The sequence below is a fragment of the Antechinus flavipes genome, chromosome 3, assembly GCF_016432865.1.
Source record: "Antechinus flavipes isolate AdamAnt ecotype Samford, QLD, Australia chromosome 3, AdamAnt_v2, whole genome shotgun sequence".
Taxonomy (NCBI): Eukaryota; Metazoa; Chordata; class Mammalia; order Dasyuromorphia; family Dasyuridae; genus Antechinus; species Antechinus flavipes.
The window spans coordinates 523,656,975-523,673,105 of NC_067400.1; the positions used below are offsets into that span (position 1 = coordinate 523,656,975).

General features: G+C 40.4%; 1 protein-coding gene across 1 annotated transcript; it reads left to right on the top strand.

Annotated features, from left to right (window-relative positions):
• Positions 1 to 2,078: 2,078 nt before the first annotated feature.
• THRSP (thyroid hormone responsive) lies at positions 2,079 to 10,875 on the top strand. The gene is made up of 2 exons (XM_051987205.1): positions 2,079 to 2,721; positions 8,635 to 10,875. The coding sequence occupies exon 1, from the start codon at positions 2,250 to 2,252 to the stop codon at positions 2,694 to 2,696; it is 447 nt and encodes a 148-aa protein (XP_051843165.1). The 5' UTR covers positions 2,079 to 2,249; the 3' UTR covers positions 2,697 to 2,721; positions 8,635 to 10,875.
• The last annotated feature ends 5,256 nt before the right edge of the window (positions 10,876 to 16,131 follow it).

A 16,131-nucleotide genomic window follows, 5' to 3' on the forward strand; every position in this document is an offset into this window, starting at 1 on the left:
ATACCTGTACAACCACTACAGTGATCCGGGGCCTCTGTAATGAGAAGCTTGAGAGGCAGTGGACTCAACCCCCGGACTGTTAGCACAGTAGAGTCAGAATTGAATAGAAATGGGGACCACTAATCCATACATAAGTATCTCTCCTGCCCACATATTTAGTTTTGAAATGTAATATAAGTTGAGCAGTTAGCTGGCACAGTGAACAGAATGCCAGGCTTAAATCAGGAAAACTCATCTAAGGGAGTTCAGATCTGGCCCCAGACACTCACTAGCTGTGTGACTCTGGGCAAGTCACTTCACTCTGTTTACCTCAGTTTCCTCATCTGCAAAATGAACTAGAGAAGGAAATGGAAATCTCTGCCAAGAAGACTCCAAATGGGCCACAAAGAGTTCACCAATAACAATTATCTATGTTGTATTGCATTTGTAATTTTTTTCAAATATTTTCCAATTTCATTTTAATCTGGTTTAGTTAACACTCAGAATATTGTAGGCAGCACATGGCCAGGGGGCCATGTATGTGAGATGCTTCTCTGCTCTAGACCATTTGTGATTGGTCCCTTGCAAAAAAAAAGATCATTATTGCTGAGATTAAAATAATAATAACTGAAACATTGGAATTTTGAATAGTATTTGACTAATATCTTCTATTTTTATAGCTTTTATGCTGATGGTCATGGATTATCAAAACTATAAAGGCTCTATGTACGTAAAAAGTTAGAATTAGGAAAAACAGAAAGAGAGACAGAGAGACAGAGAGACAGAGAGAGACAGAGAGACAGAGACAGAGACACAGAGAGAGAGACAGAGACAGAAAGACAGAGACAGAAACAGAGACAGAGACAGACAGAAAGAGACAGAGACACAGAGATAGAGACAGACAGAAAAACAGAGAGAGAGACAGAGAGACAGAGACAAATAGAAAAACAGAGAGAGAGAGAGAGAGAGAGAGAGAGAGAGAGAGAGAAGAGAGAGAGAGAGAGAGAGAGAAAGACAGAGAGAGAGGGAAGAGGGAGGGAAGGAAAAAAGAGGGAGGGAGAAAGGGAGAGGAAGGGAATAAGGGAGGGAGAAAGAGAGGGAAACAGAGATAAGAGAGAGACAGAGGTGGAGAGACAGAGAGAGATAAAAACAGAGAGAGAGATAAGAGAAAGAGAGATACATATATACATACATACATGCATACATGTACGGATAGATCTTTGGAGACCATTGGGATGCAGCATATTAGGATTGTTAGGGATTAAAAGAGTACAATGCTCAAGCTGGAATGGACCACAGCATCATAGGATTTAGAGATGATAGACGCCTTTGGGATTTAGTTTAACATTTTCTTTTTACAGGTGAGGAAGCTGAGGACTGAGAAAAGGATGTGACTTATGTAAGACTACACAGGTGGTGAATGCCAGAGGCAGCTCTCCTGACTCCAGCTCTATTGTTCTAACTACACCTTGATGCTGCCTCTCCCCCATCCCCAGTCTGGCTGCCTCAAAGTACTCAGTGTTCATCTGCTTCCAAAATTACAGCACATTAGAGCTTGAGGAACAATAAAATCAGTTAGTTCAGAGGGTCTTAACCTGGCTTCTGTGAACTTGTAATTTTCCCCCTATTTTATTACTATATTTCACTGTCATGATTTTATTATGAAATCTCGTGTATTTTGTCTTATGCATTTAAAAATGTGATTCTGATAAGAACACGATTCATCAGACTGTCAAAGAGGCCCAAGACACAAAAAAGTTTCCAAACCGGTTCCCTAATTTTTCAGATAAAAATGCTAAGATGAGATCATTTGTCCAAGGAAATAGTAACAGAGTGGGGAGATGTATTATCAGATTTGATCAGGAAAAGTTTCCTGATCCCAGGCTAATGTATTGCATGCAATGTAGAACTGAAAATCTTCCATCATCACTGTATTGCAACATAGCCTCAGAACGCAGGGCATGCTGGCCAGAAGCCCTGGTCTTCTGTTTACAGGCAGAAGGTTGCCAGGGAGAGAATGGCCATCTGCTTTATCAAGACCAGAATGGTTCAGTCACCTGATCCTACGCTGGGGTTCTTCAGATTGGTTAGAGATAGCGAGGTGTTTATCCACTGGCTAAGATTAATCCATTCCACTCGCCAGTGCCCTTTGTCAGCCTCTTCCCTCTGCCCCCAGATCACCCTAAACCTTGGAGAACAGCCTATAAATAACCAGGCTATTTGCAAATCTTCAAGCATCTCCCTGAGCAGTAACACTGGAAGAACCAACGATGCAGGTCCTAAACAGACCCTACCCCCAAAACTGCCTGCTCACCGTTATGGACAGGTATTCAGCTACTGTGAGGAACATGGAGCAGGTGATCATGATCCCCAGCCTCCTGAGGGATGTGACCCTGGAAGACCCGGGCCATGAGACCCCCGCAGGTGAGGCAGGTATCCATGACCTCTACAGCTACTACACTATGCTCAAATCCATCCGAGTAGATGTGGACAACGGGCTGCTACCCAGGGACAAGTGGAACGCCAAGCTCGCCAGCTCAGATGAGGAGGAGGACGAGGAGGAGGATGCAGAAGAAGGGAAGAGAGGGGAGAAGCTGGATCTCGAGGCTCAGTTTCATCTTCATTTCTCCAGTCTCCATCACATCCTCACCCATTTGACCCTGAAGGCCAATGAAGTGATAAAGAAATACCAAGAAATAACTGGGCTGACAATATAGACCCTGGTGTCCGGCTCTCTCTTAGGTGAGTCACTGAGTCCGACCCAAGGGGAGTCTGGATGGAGACCACTGTCCAGGAGAAAGGAGAAGTCTGGGAGTGGAGTGTGGATAATACATTCATGGGGGTCTAGCTCTTGATAGCTTCTTACAAAGCACTTTCTTTACAGTCCCTTTATGAGGTCAGAAGGACAAACATGACCCTCATTTAATAGAGGAGGAACTTGAAATCCAAAAAAGTTTTTCCAAGGTCATAGAAATCATGTTGTAAAAAGGACATTGAGATGCCATTGAGCCCTGTGAGACCTTCAGGATCTCCAGGATTTAGGTTCCTGTCTGTAAAATGAGGGGTGGATGACCTCTGAGGTCCCTTTGATCTCTAGTATTCTGCAATCCTCCCCTTTCTGTCTGTCTCTCTTTGTCTCTTTGTCTCTGTCTCTGTCTCTCTCCCCGTTTCTCTTTGTTATTCCCAGTCTGTCTCTGTTTCTCCCTGTTGCGGTCTCTGTCTCTGTTGTTCCCAGTCTTTGTCTCTCTGTGTGTCTCTGTCTCCTCTCTGTCTCTGTCTCCCCCCATCTCTTTCTCCCTGTGTATCTTTGTCTTCTTTCTGTTTCTAGCTTTGTCTTTGTCTCTCCTTGTTACTGTCTCAGTCTCAGTCTGTTTCTGTCTCTCTCTGTCTTTGTCTCTCCTTGTTGCTGTCTCAGTGTTAGTCTCTCTTCCTGTCCTTGTCTCTCTCTGTCCTTGTCTTTTTCTGTCTCTCTCTCCTCTCTGTCTGTCTGTCTCTCACTCTCTCCATCTGTCTTTCTGCCTTTGTATCCTCTCTCTCTCTCTCTCTCTCTCTCTCTCTCTCTCTCTCTCTCTCTCTCTCTCTCTCTCTCTCTCTCTGTCTCTCTCTGTCTCTGTCTCTCCCTCTCTCTCTCTCTGGTGCCCTTAACATTTCTGTACAATGGCTAGGACTAAAGATCCCATGGCAGCCCTGACTCCCACGGCCTTGGTTGTATTCCCACTCTTCCTGTCAGTTCCATGGGAGCCTCTGCTTATCTTTGGGCCTCCAGCACTCCCAGAGGCGGCTGCATGACAGCAACAAGCCCGCCTAGATTAGACTCAGGTCCCTCCCCCCCTCCCCTCGGCAGCCCTTGGACCTTCAGCCATCTCAGGCTTTCTCCAGACCACGCGCTTTCCTGCTGTTGCTCAGTTAGCTAGGTTCCTCCTGACTGCCCCTTAATCCTGCCTCCTACTCTCAGGAGGCCCACAGGGTGGGTGGGATGGCTGAATCCTCCCAGCAGATATTGCCCTCATCCCCACTTTGGGAAACATCAGTGGTTCACAGTCAGATAGGCTGTTGCCACACTTAAAATGATATATTTGTGGGTTTCCTTTTCGTTGAACTAATAAGTCTTTTGTGCAAGGAAATAAAGAGCTCAATATCAGAAGTAGGAAGATGGGCACTTAAAACCAATGTACAAGTGGAGTTTGAGACAAGGCAGGAGTTTTTGTCTCCAGGTCACCTGTAAGTGCACACTCACACTCACACACACACTCACATTCTCTCACACACAATCACACTCAACACACACACTCACACACACACACACACACACTCACATACATACACTCACATTCACACAGACACACACACATTCACATTCACACACACACACTCATACACACTCACATTCACACTCTCACACACACTCACTCTCTCACACATACTCACACCCACAAACACACACTCACACACACACTCTCACACACACACACATTCACATTCACACACACACACACACTCACACACACTCACACTCACTCTCTCACACATACACCCACAAACACACACTCACACCCACAAACACACACTCACATACTCACACACACACACTCACACACAGCTGGGAAATGATTGAGGGGCCCTCTTCTATGAATGCATTCTCACACGGTGCTCTTTCTGTCACTTTATACAAAAGCAGTGACATAATTATGCTTCCTATGGACACAGACCCATTCCTTTCTTCCTGGGTATTCATTGTGCCATTTGTGTAACTCTCACCAGGGACGATAACCTTGTGGTCTGGACAGCTGAGCTTCCTGTATGGCCTCACTATGTATTCACACATTTGCACGTTATTTTGGAGCAGCTGAGCTGCCCAGTGCTTAGAGCGCTGGTTCTTCATCCAGCTTTAGACACTTCCTAGCTGTGTGACCTTGGGCAGGCCGCTCAACCCTGTTTGCCTCAGTTTCCCATCTAAAAAAGGGGCTAAAAATGGCCAATTCCGTATCTCTGCCAAGAAAGCCCCAAATGGGGTCACAAAGAGTGGGATGCAACTGCAGCACAATTACCAAGTGCCTTACATCTATTAGCTGTGTAGTGGGGAAACACCCGTGCAAAGGGACCCAGGTTTAAGTTCAACTCCATTCAGTCAGTCAATAAACATTTATTAGTGAGGGGCACTATGCTAAGCACCGGAGACACAAAAAGAGGCAAAATCCAGCCCCCGCCCTTAAGGAGCTTACAATCTAAGGGGGAGGCAAAATGCAAACAATGCATACAAATAAGCTCTGTGCTGGATACGAGGGAATAACCACAGAGTCCCTGCAATGAAGAGGACTGGGAAGGCTTCCTGGGGAGGATGGGATTGAAGGGAGGGCTTGAAGGGAGCCAGGGAGATCAATAGGTAGAGTGCTCCAAGGGGGTGGATGGCTCCTCTCTGGGGGAGAAGCCCAGAGCCGAATGATGAGGGTCTAAGACATTACTGGCTCTAACTAAGGTTAGGTAATAGACTTTTTTTTCCCCAGGCAAACAGGATTAAGTGACTTGCCTAGAGTTACATAGCTAGTAAGTGTTTGAGGCTGAATTTGAACTCAGGTCCTCCCTAGAGCCAGGGCTCTACCCACTGCACCACCTGGCTGCCTCCATTTAGACTTTGTGAAGTTCAGTTTCCTTGTCTGTAAGATGAGACTAATAACACTTGTGCCACTGGGAAAGCACCCTCAGCACCATGGAAATGCGAATAATCATTACTGAATTGGATCCTTAAAACACCTGTGACATTGCCTGGGTCTATGTGCTTATTTCCATTTTGCTGGTGAGGAGGTGAACCCCAGAGTTGTTCCAAGTCTTGTTCAATAACTTGTTCCAAGTCAGATAGTCAGTAAGGGACAGAGGAAACTAGATGCTGAGTCTTGACTCCAAGAGGAACACTGTTTTCACTATTCCACCCTGACTTCTAGAGGGCAACAAGGCTCTGGTACTGGGCCTTGCACCGGGGTGCATAGGGTAAGGGGTTGGAGATAGGGTACTTTATGGGCTGGGGGGGGAGAGGGGAGAGAAATTCAAGATCCTTGTTGTTGTCCAGTCATCTCAATCATGTCTGACTCCATGACCTCATTTGGGATTTTCTTGGCAGAGATACTGGAGCAGTTTGCCATTTCCTTCTCCGGTTCATGTTACAGATGAGGAAACTGAGCTAACAGCGTCAAGTGGTGTAGCGTTTAAAAATATTTGAGAGATATAATTTCTGGGTAATTTAATCATTTCGTTAATAATGCCAGCATTTTAATAATAGCACGGTCATTTGGCCATCTCTCTCTCAAAGACAATGATGGTGGAGGACTCAAGGCTTATGTGCTTATTAGAAATGCCTAAGGATGGCAGTCAACTACGATTGGTTAACAATGAGAGAATATTACAATAATTTTTGATTATGTCATTTACTTCCAAGTTACCCCCAGTCTTGGGCAATCTATTCAAAGAATTTTTCTTTATCTAAACCTGAGTAGGACACAATGGTTTCTCCACCTGAGTGAGGTCTGGATAGAAAACAAGATTAGTTCAACCTTCAAGAGACTTGAAATGAGGGAAAAACAAAAAGGGGGAAATCTGAATTTCCTCAAATCATTGGTTATTAATAATCCTTTTTTTCAATGACATACCTAGTGTCTCACAGCTAGTAAATATTTGAGGTCAGATTTGAACTTAGGAAGATCTATTCACTGCACTGTGTAGCTGCCCTCATTTATGATCCTTGTTGTTTTTCAGTATTATGTCTGTATTTCCAAAATGATGATTCTCCCCTCCCCAAATCACTATTTTTTATTTCTAGGTCTTTCAGTTTAATTTGTATATGAATGGGAATCCTTTGAGTAATAACCCTTAAAAGTGATCAGAGTCTATCTGAAGACCTCCAATGACAGTGAATCCATTATCTTATGAGACAGCCCATGGCTTTTAGAATAATATGTGGGGTGCTATAAGGTTTGAAAAGAGCCTTCCTCATGCCTTCTGGTGTTTTGCCCAGTCTTGGCATGTAGGTATTTAATAAATGCTTATTGATTAGTTGACATCCTTTTGAAGTAAGGAATATATCATTACCATTACCCATATCATAGCATATTTTTAAAAAATCATCACCTCATTTGACAAATGAGGAAACTAAGGCTCAAAGAAGTTGAGATTGGCTAATGTCACGAACAGATGTTAAATATGGAATTCAAAATCATTTCTCTTCTGACTCCATGTTTTCCTTCTATTCTACATGGACTTGGGTTGTCAGAAAATTCTCCTTAATTTTGGACTGAAATTAGTATAATTTCTCTATAATAAATAGCCCTTCAAATATTATAAGGGAGTCATGCTATCCCCTCTCCCCACAAGTTTCCTGTTCACCAGGTGCAAACATCCCGTCTTCCCAGTGGATGTCCAGAAAACATGTTTTTGAGCTTCCTCACATCTTCGTCAACTGCTCTGAATGTGTTCTGGTCTATCAATGCCTTTTTTTAAATAGCATTCTAGCGTCTCCCAATGGCCTACAGGACCAAAGAGGGCTTTCAATGCTCTTCACAAGCTGGCCTCTTCCTCCCTTGTCCATCTCCTCAGCCTTTGCTCCCACCATAGACTCTGGTGTCCAATAACACTTGCTGCTCTTAACTCCGACATTCTTTTCCAGGACTTTACACTGGCTCATTCTCTTCATCTTCATCTCTTGACATTACTGCCCTTTTCCAGCACTCGGCTTAATTGCCATCTTCTGCAGGAAGCTTCCCTATAATCCCATCCACTTTCATGTTATCACTACCATTAGTACCTTAGCTTCTTGAGGGCAGGGACTGTTTTATGTATTTTGTCTCTCTTTGTTTCTTAGTACTTAGCAGTTCCTGACCCTAATAAATGATTATTTGATCTTTTTTTTTTTTTTTTGATTGAGTGATTGATGTGGTCTGATAAGGATTTGATTCAGGCATGATGAAATGGATTGAGGCCTGCCCTCGAGTTAGAGGGTCTGAGTTTAAATTCCAGTTTTGCTATTTATTAGCAGTATGATTGAAAATTCTGTAAACGGGAAATTCTGGTAGAGAAAGTAATGAACAATAAAAAATGGACAGAATGTAAGAGGGGAGGAAAACAGAGAGGAAATGAAGGTTACGAGGCTTTTACTACTTCCTACCCATGTGTTCTATGTTATCATTATCATCTATAAATGTAAATCATTTACAGATGTATTTTCTACAGATAAAGCTATGGATATAGGATCTCCCTCATCTTTTAGAATGCTCTTACTTATCATGGCTAAAACATATGCCATAAATAGTTCTCCTAATAGCTACTCCTATGTAACATCTTTTGGTGGAAGGTACTTTCCCAACAATAAAATATATAATGTAAGTGTATTAACACTATTTTATAGATGAAAACATAGAAACTGAGAAAGAAGGCAATCTGTCCATATTTCTACTTACAGCAAATGGCAAAACCCAAAAGGGACCTCTGACCTTCTGATTTGATGGTCAGCATTCTTTCCATTTCATCATGATCTTCCTGAATTAGATCAAGCCAAACTCTTGGCAACAATGCATGTGTGTGAGTTGAAATTGGGCATTAATCAGTGTCTGATCTTGTCACATGAAGGAAAATACTGACCTATGTGTTCTTTTTCATTGAATCCCATAGAATACTCCACAACTCATTCGACCGGATACAGCAGCCCCAAGCATGAACAATGAAGGCTCGTGGGTACTGTAACATTTTGTGCCAAGAATTTGCTGGGGCTGCAGATGGAGAAAAGACAACTTTGTTTCTTCCCTGGCTACCCATCTGGGACATTCTCCACTGACTTATCTGCCAGGAACCAGCTCCTTGCCAACACCTTTGAAAACCATGCAATCCTCACTCCCCTGGGCAAATTAGTGGGGGTTGGTGGATGGTTTGCAGAAGATAGAAAGAGACCATCTCATCTTCATTTTGTCTGAAGCTGCTTTCTTCCCCATCTTACCCATGTTCTGCAACTTTTGCCTCTCCTCTATTTCCTAATGGTGGCTGCTCTGAGTTAAAAATGGCAAGATTCCTATAAAGTAAAGAGTTAGGAAGGCCCACCAGCTCCCCCTTCCAGAACCACTGATCTTCTGTATTAAGGGAGTTATAAGCTCCTTCTTACCTCTGTGTCTAAGATCCTCCAGTAGTGCAACGTGTCTGGGTAGATTTGGGGCAATGTTATACTTTTCTTGGCTTGAATCTTCCTTTACAAATTTGGGGACATACTATCTGCTAGACAAAACATTTCCTTCCTCTGAGGAGATGGACTAAAAATATGGAATGTTGCCTACAGTAAGCCATAATTGATATGTTTGTGTTGCTGGGGCTTTTTTTGTGGGGGGAGGGTGGTTAGTGGGAAGGATGAGGAGTTGGGGGAAGGGAGAAAATGTTACAAAGGGGATTCTGTTAGGTGAGATTACTAGAAAGTGACAGTGAAGCAAAAAACTCCAAAAAGTTAAAAACAAATACAAACTTTTTAAAAATCAAAAAAGATGTGTCTGTTTTTTTAAATTCCATTTTATTTTCAGTTCCAAATTATCTCCCTCTCCCTCCCCCATTTCCCATCTATGGAGAAGACAAGAAAAACAAAATCCATTACAAATATATACATATGGGGCAGCTAGGTGATGCAATGTATAGAGCACCAGCCTTGAAGTCAGGAGGACCTGAGTTCAAATTTGACCTCAGACACTTAATAAGTCCTAGTTGTGTGACCCTGGGCAAGTTACTTAACCCCAATTGCTTCAGCAAAACCAAACAAAAACCAAATATATACATATCTGTCATGTGAAAGAAATCCCTGCATAAGCCATGTCCAAAAAAAGAAAAAAAAGAAAAGAAAATACATTTTAATCTGCACTCTGAGTTCACTAGCTCTATATCTGGAAATGCACAGCATGTTTCATCATGCATCCTCTGGATTTGTGGTTGGTCGCTATATTGATCAGTTACTAAGTCTTCAAACTTCATTACCTTTATAACATTGTTGTTATTGTATAAACTATTATTCTGGTTCTGCTTACTTCATTCTACATCAGTTCACACAAATCTTGCCATGTTTTCTGAAACTATCCCATTCATTATTTTTTATGGCACAAGAGTATTCCTTCATATTCATCCCATAACTTGTTCAGCCATTTTCCAATTGATGGGCATCCATTCATTTTTGTACATATGTACCTTGTCCTCATTCTTTGATCTCTCTAGGGCGTTAGCACCCATAAGAATATCACTGTGCAGAAGAATGTATACAGTTTAATAGCTTTTGGAGCATTGTTGATATGGTTTGTAGTTTAAAAAAAAATCTATCTGCTGGATATCTTGAGAGAATGGCACAAATTTTCTACTTGAAAACATACTCCATAATCATCCATCAAAAAAAAATTTATTAAAAGGAAAGAAGCAATAAGTAATCCCCACATCTGATAAGTCCCCATATTCAGTGCCCCTCCCCCCAAGGTACATTAGTGTTTAGTATAATAAAACACTGTAAGAGAGAACAAAGGGGATAGGAGCAGAGAAATGAGGAAAGATTTGTATGAGTTGATACTGAATGAGATGGAAAGAATAGAAAAATAATTTATAAAATAACAGCAATATCGCAGGATAAATAACTTGGACTTAGGAGTGCAGTCAACACAATGCTCTAACACAATTCCAAAGGACTCAAGATGAAACATGAAAATTACCTCTTTTTAGAGAGATGATAAACTCAGAGAACAAATTGAGGCATATTTTGAAGGGATATATCCAATGGCTATTTTTTGCTTGACTATATACATTTATAATAGGGATTTTATTTTCCTTGTTTTCTCAATGGGGGAAGGATAAATGGGAGAGATAGAATGTAGATCTGCAAATAAAATTCATTAAAAAAGGCCCATATTCCCCTCTTTTTCAATGGAAAAAATATTTATTAAGCATTTACTCTGCACTAGGCATCCTACTAGGAAGTGGGAATACAAAGACAAAAATGAGACAGTCCTTGCCCTCAATGAGCTTACATTTTAATGGTGACAATCAGCATATATGTGTGTGTGTGTGTGTGTGTGTGTGTATAGGATAAATATAAGGAGAGTAAATACAAAGTGGTTAAAGGAGGGAGGTAAAGAGGTAAAGAGAGGGCATTATCAGTTAGGGAAATCAGGAAAGGCTAATGTAGAAGCTAATGTAAGTGCTTCAGTAAGTTTTTCAAGGGAAGAAGAACAATGATAAAAAAGTAAGGAGGGAGTTCATGTTGGGTGTGTAGAAGGGCCAGTGTTACTAGCAAGGAGATGGGAAATGGAGTATCCTGCATGAGGAAAAGAGAGGTCAGTGGAGTTGGATCCCAGATTGCGGGAGGGGGAGTAATCTCCAGATAGGTTAAAAAGACAGACTAGGGCCAAGTTGTAAAAGACTTTAAGGTTTAAAAAGAATTTATATTGTATCCTAGAGTCTTATGAACTTGTATTGATCTGATCAATCACAGTCAGACACACTCTACCTTGACTCCAACATAGTGGGACCCTTTCAATAACAAAAAACTACAACCAACCAACCAGAGACAACAAGGAGCCCGTGGAATTGATTAAGCAGGGTCAGATCTGGACAAAATGTAAATGACTCTGGCAGCAATGTGGAGGATGGAGTGCACTGGGGAGAGGTGAGGAGACTCATTAGGATGCTCTTGCAATGATCTAGGTGAGAGACGATGAGGGCCTAAACCAAGGTAGTGGCTGTATTTAGAGGGAAGGGCTCAGAAACAAGAGATACTGTGAAGGCAGAAATGGCAAGTTTTGGCAAGTGATTGGATGAGGGAAAGTGAGAAGTCAAAGATTGTTCTTAGATTATGAATATCAAAGAATGGATGGTAGTGTGACAGAAACAGAGAAGCTTGAAAGAGGGGAGGGGTTTGGGGAGAGATGAAATCACTTTTGTTCAATTCATTTACAAGTTTCTTCTGCAGAGTTCACAGATCTAGCATGAGGTTCGAGGGATTCTTTCTTGATTGTAGCCACCCTGTCCGCATGTATTGAGACTCATGCATCACAACTAAAACTGTCCCATACTCCATGAGAGTATCCCATACAGACTCTGGTGGCTTGCCCTACCTCTGATATCCTTTCTATTTTTCAATATTAAGTTTAGGTGACCCTTCCTACTAGCCCAGGGCTTTGGATGCCTCAACTCTTCCCCAATCCTCTATCCCCAATCACTTGTTATGTTGTATCAGTCAGATCTTATTCTTCATGACCTGATTTGGAGTTTTGTTGGCAGAGAAATGGAGTGGTTTGTCATTTTCTTCTTCAGCTCATTTTGTAGATGAGAAAATTAAGGCAAACTGGGTTAAGTGACTTGCTTATGATCACACAACTTGTGTCTGAGGCCAGAATTGAACTCTCAAAAATGAATGACTCTTGGTCCATCACTGTGCATTATGGTGCTCCTCCCCTCCCCCTGCCCACTCACTTAATGGTCTCCATCTAATGTGATTTTAACCCTCCAGTCACTTAATGGTATTTAAATCACATTGGATGGAGGTCTATCTCATCAATGAGTGTACCTGTCTTTGAGATTTCCCTTTGAGAGTAAAAATAAATAAAGCCTGATTTTATTTATATTAATTAGGGACAGCTAGGCAGTGGGAAGAGCACTGGACCTGGAAGTTCAAATCCAATTTCAGACACATACTAGTTGTGTGACTCATGGCAAGTCACTTAACCTGATTGTCTCAGTTTCCTTATCTGTAAAATAAATTGAAGAAGAAAATTGCAAAGCACTTCAGTATATTTTGCCAAGAAAAGTGCAAATATGGGAGTGAAAAGTTGGACACAACTGAACAACATAATAACATTTATTTTAACTGAAACACAATGTCTCAGAACTCTCAGGAAGAAGAGAAATAAAATTGAATAACACTAAAAAAGGGAACTTTCATGATTAAATACCCAACAGTGAGACAGGTCTAGTTCAGCATTCATATAAATAATAAATGTTTATTGACTATAGACAATACGAGTATGGAAGATGGTATATCATTAGGCATTTGTAGAATTAGAGCTGGTGGCTTGCCCTTAATTTGTTGTGCTTTTAGAGAGGTTGATGTTACTGCAGAGGACTCTGCAGGCTAGCTAGGCCTTGCTACCCTAAAGGAGTATGAGAAATTTTTATTCCCATGAGAACCCTTTCTGCCTTTAGCTAGAACAATGGAAAGTACCTACTCAAACAGCTGCAATCAATTATTCATAAATATATAACCTTTTTCTCAGAATATTCCCCAAACTCCCACTTAGCTGCTGAGCTTCACTGACTATTTTGTATGCTTTCATTTTTCTTCCAACATTGTATACCTTCATTAATCTCCCAACTTTGTACCACCTTCATTTAATTTTTTCTGTTCTCAAAAAATTAAAAACTATTCAAGTATTCTTTAGCTCAGGTCATTTGGCTAAGACATTTGATTAGTGTATCCATAACCTGGGCCTTTCCTTTTGGCTACACATGATAAAAATACTTTGGTAAAGCCAGAGAATGCAGAGTGGTAAATTAATTCTTCAATAATCTTGGTGCTGTTACTCTGACATATGTAATTAATCTCAAATTATGATGACCAGGATTGGTGGGAAGGAGCTGTCTTCCTATGTCAACATTCCAGGACCCATTTTGGTGAGGGCTAGACTCCTTGCTAGACTGCCTCAGTTGGACTGCCAAACAAAATCAAGTTTGGTTTGGCTTGATGCCGTCATCTTCTTCTTCTTTTTTTTTTTTTTTTAATTTTTAATAGCTTTTTATTTACAAGTTATATGCATGGGTAATTTTTCAGCATTGACAATTGCCAACCTTTTGTTCCAATTTTTCCCCTCCTTCCCCCCACCCACTCCCCTAGATGGATGGAGGCCCTTCTGGAAAGGACCTTGGTAAATCCCTGCTGGGATTTTCCTGTTTTACTACAAGATGTAAGCTAATTCTGGGGGTTTGAGCCTAGTCCTTTTAGTTTGAAACTAGCTTGTGTTGTCAATACTTGATAAGTCTTTATTAACTGTTTGAGATGTATAATAATAACAGCTAGTATTTATATGTATTGGGAGCTATGCCAAATGCTTTACAAATATGATCTCATTTGATCCTCACAATACCTTTAGGAGATAGGTGCTATTATTATCCCCATTTTACAGCTGGAAAAACTGAGGCAAATAGAGATAAAGTGATTTGCTTAATGTGGCACGGTGCCTGGCACATTGTAAGTGCTTCATAAATTGATTGATAGTATCTTGAATACAGATCTTTTTGATTCCAGAACTCTATCCATGTGCCATCCAGATCCCTCTGACAGGGTGCAGGAAGGCTTTGAATTTTCCCCGATGCTGTGTAGGAGTCTGTTTCTGGTGATTGCATTTAAGTGAAATTTGCTTGAAGGGGTCTTGGTCTTTGTGGGTAAACTGGCTTTGGTATTCACTGAAGGTCTTAAGATCTGAGTTTAACTATAGCTTTTTTCTCTTGACAGTGCTGGTGTCCATTAGTTTTGTTTGAGAACCCTGGAATTTCCTGTTCCTGGATGCTAGCTCTTGGTCTGTCAGGGTATAGTCAGCTATGGCCGTCTATCTTTCTACTACATCTTCCTGATTTGTATAAAAATGATCTTGTAGCACAAGAGGAGGTAGCACTAAGTTAAATATTTCTGCCTAACTGAGAAAGATACTGCCAGCTTATTATTTGTATACCTTATTCATTTTTAGAGTTATTATACTTAGAATGATTCTAGGAAGGTCCATCAATCTGGATAAAAGATGGAAACTTGAAAAAAATTGCAAATTAAAAAATAAACTATTAGCAGAAAAGGCACTAAGGTCGCTCCTTAGATAGAGCTTTGAGCCTGGAGTCAGGCAAACTGCAGTTCAAATCAGCCTCATATATTTCCTAGCTGTTCTGGGCAAGTCACTTAGCCCTGTCTGCCTCAGTTTCCTTATATGTAAAATGATTTGGAAAAGGAAATGACAAAATAACTTCAGGATCTTTGCCAAGAAAACCCCAAATGGGGTTGTGAAGAGTCAGACATGACTGAAAACAACTGAACAACAACAAAATTATAATCACAAACACTTATATATGATTAACTCCTGCTAATCAGTTTCAAAGAAAAACAAGAATTTTCCTAATTTAAATGGAAGTCTTCTTTTCCCCTAATCTCGCTACTCCAGGGCTAAAATACATGTTAATTGCCAAGAGAAAAAAAATACTTTATTTAAATATTGAAAAAACATACTTCATTTAAGATTAAATTTATGATAATATGTATTTAAGAATCAAATAAAAATGAACTTTTGAATATGAACATGTGAATAATAATGGAATAAAAATCAAGTTTATACTGAATTTCATAGTGAAGTTTTTCTCAGAACTTAAAGATTGTTAAAATGGAAATTAAGAAATTCAACTACTTTTATTGAGGTTATTCTTTTATTCTCTTTTTTTCATGCATGGAGACAGTGGTAAAGGATTCCCTCAAACTTTGTACTGTATTCTCTTTAAAATTTTTATTTATTTTGTTAAATATTTTCCAATTATATGTTTTTCCTAGTAGATTTATTTCTTTTTAATATATATTGCTTTAGGAATCATGTTGGGAGAGAAAAATCAGAGCAAAAGGAAAAAAAAAAACATGGAAGAGATCAGAACAGAAAAAAGAAATGAACACAGCATGTGTTTTCATTCAATCTTCATAGTTCTTTTTCTGAAAACAGCATTTTCTGTCCAAAATCAATTGGGATTGCTTTGGATCACTGAACCATTGAAAAGAAACAAGTCTTTCATAGTTGGTCATCGCACATTCTTGCTGTTATTGTGTACAATGTATTCCTGGTTCTGCTTGTTTCACTCAGCACCAGTTCATGTAAATCTTTCCAGGCCTTCCTAAAATCAGCTTGTTCATAATTTTTTTAATAGAATAATTATGTTCTATTACCTTCATATACTACATCTTGTTCAGCCATTCCCCAATTGATGGGCCGCCATTCCTTTTCCAATTCTTAGCTACCACAAAAAAAGAACTGCTACAAACATTTTTGCATACGTGGGTCCTTTTCCCTACTTTATGATTTCCTTGGGATACAGACTCAGTAATGGCACTGCAGGGTTTCAGCTATTTTTTAATACTGA

Bases quoted from the DNA above. Each gene is read 5' to 3' on its own strand.
- THRSP (XM_051987205.1), top strand. From the start codon at position 2,250: ATGCAGGTCCTAAACAGACCCTACCCCCAAAACTGCCTGCTCACCGTT.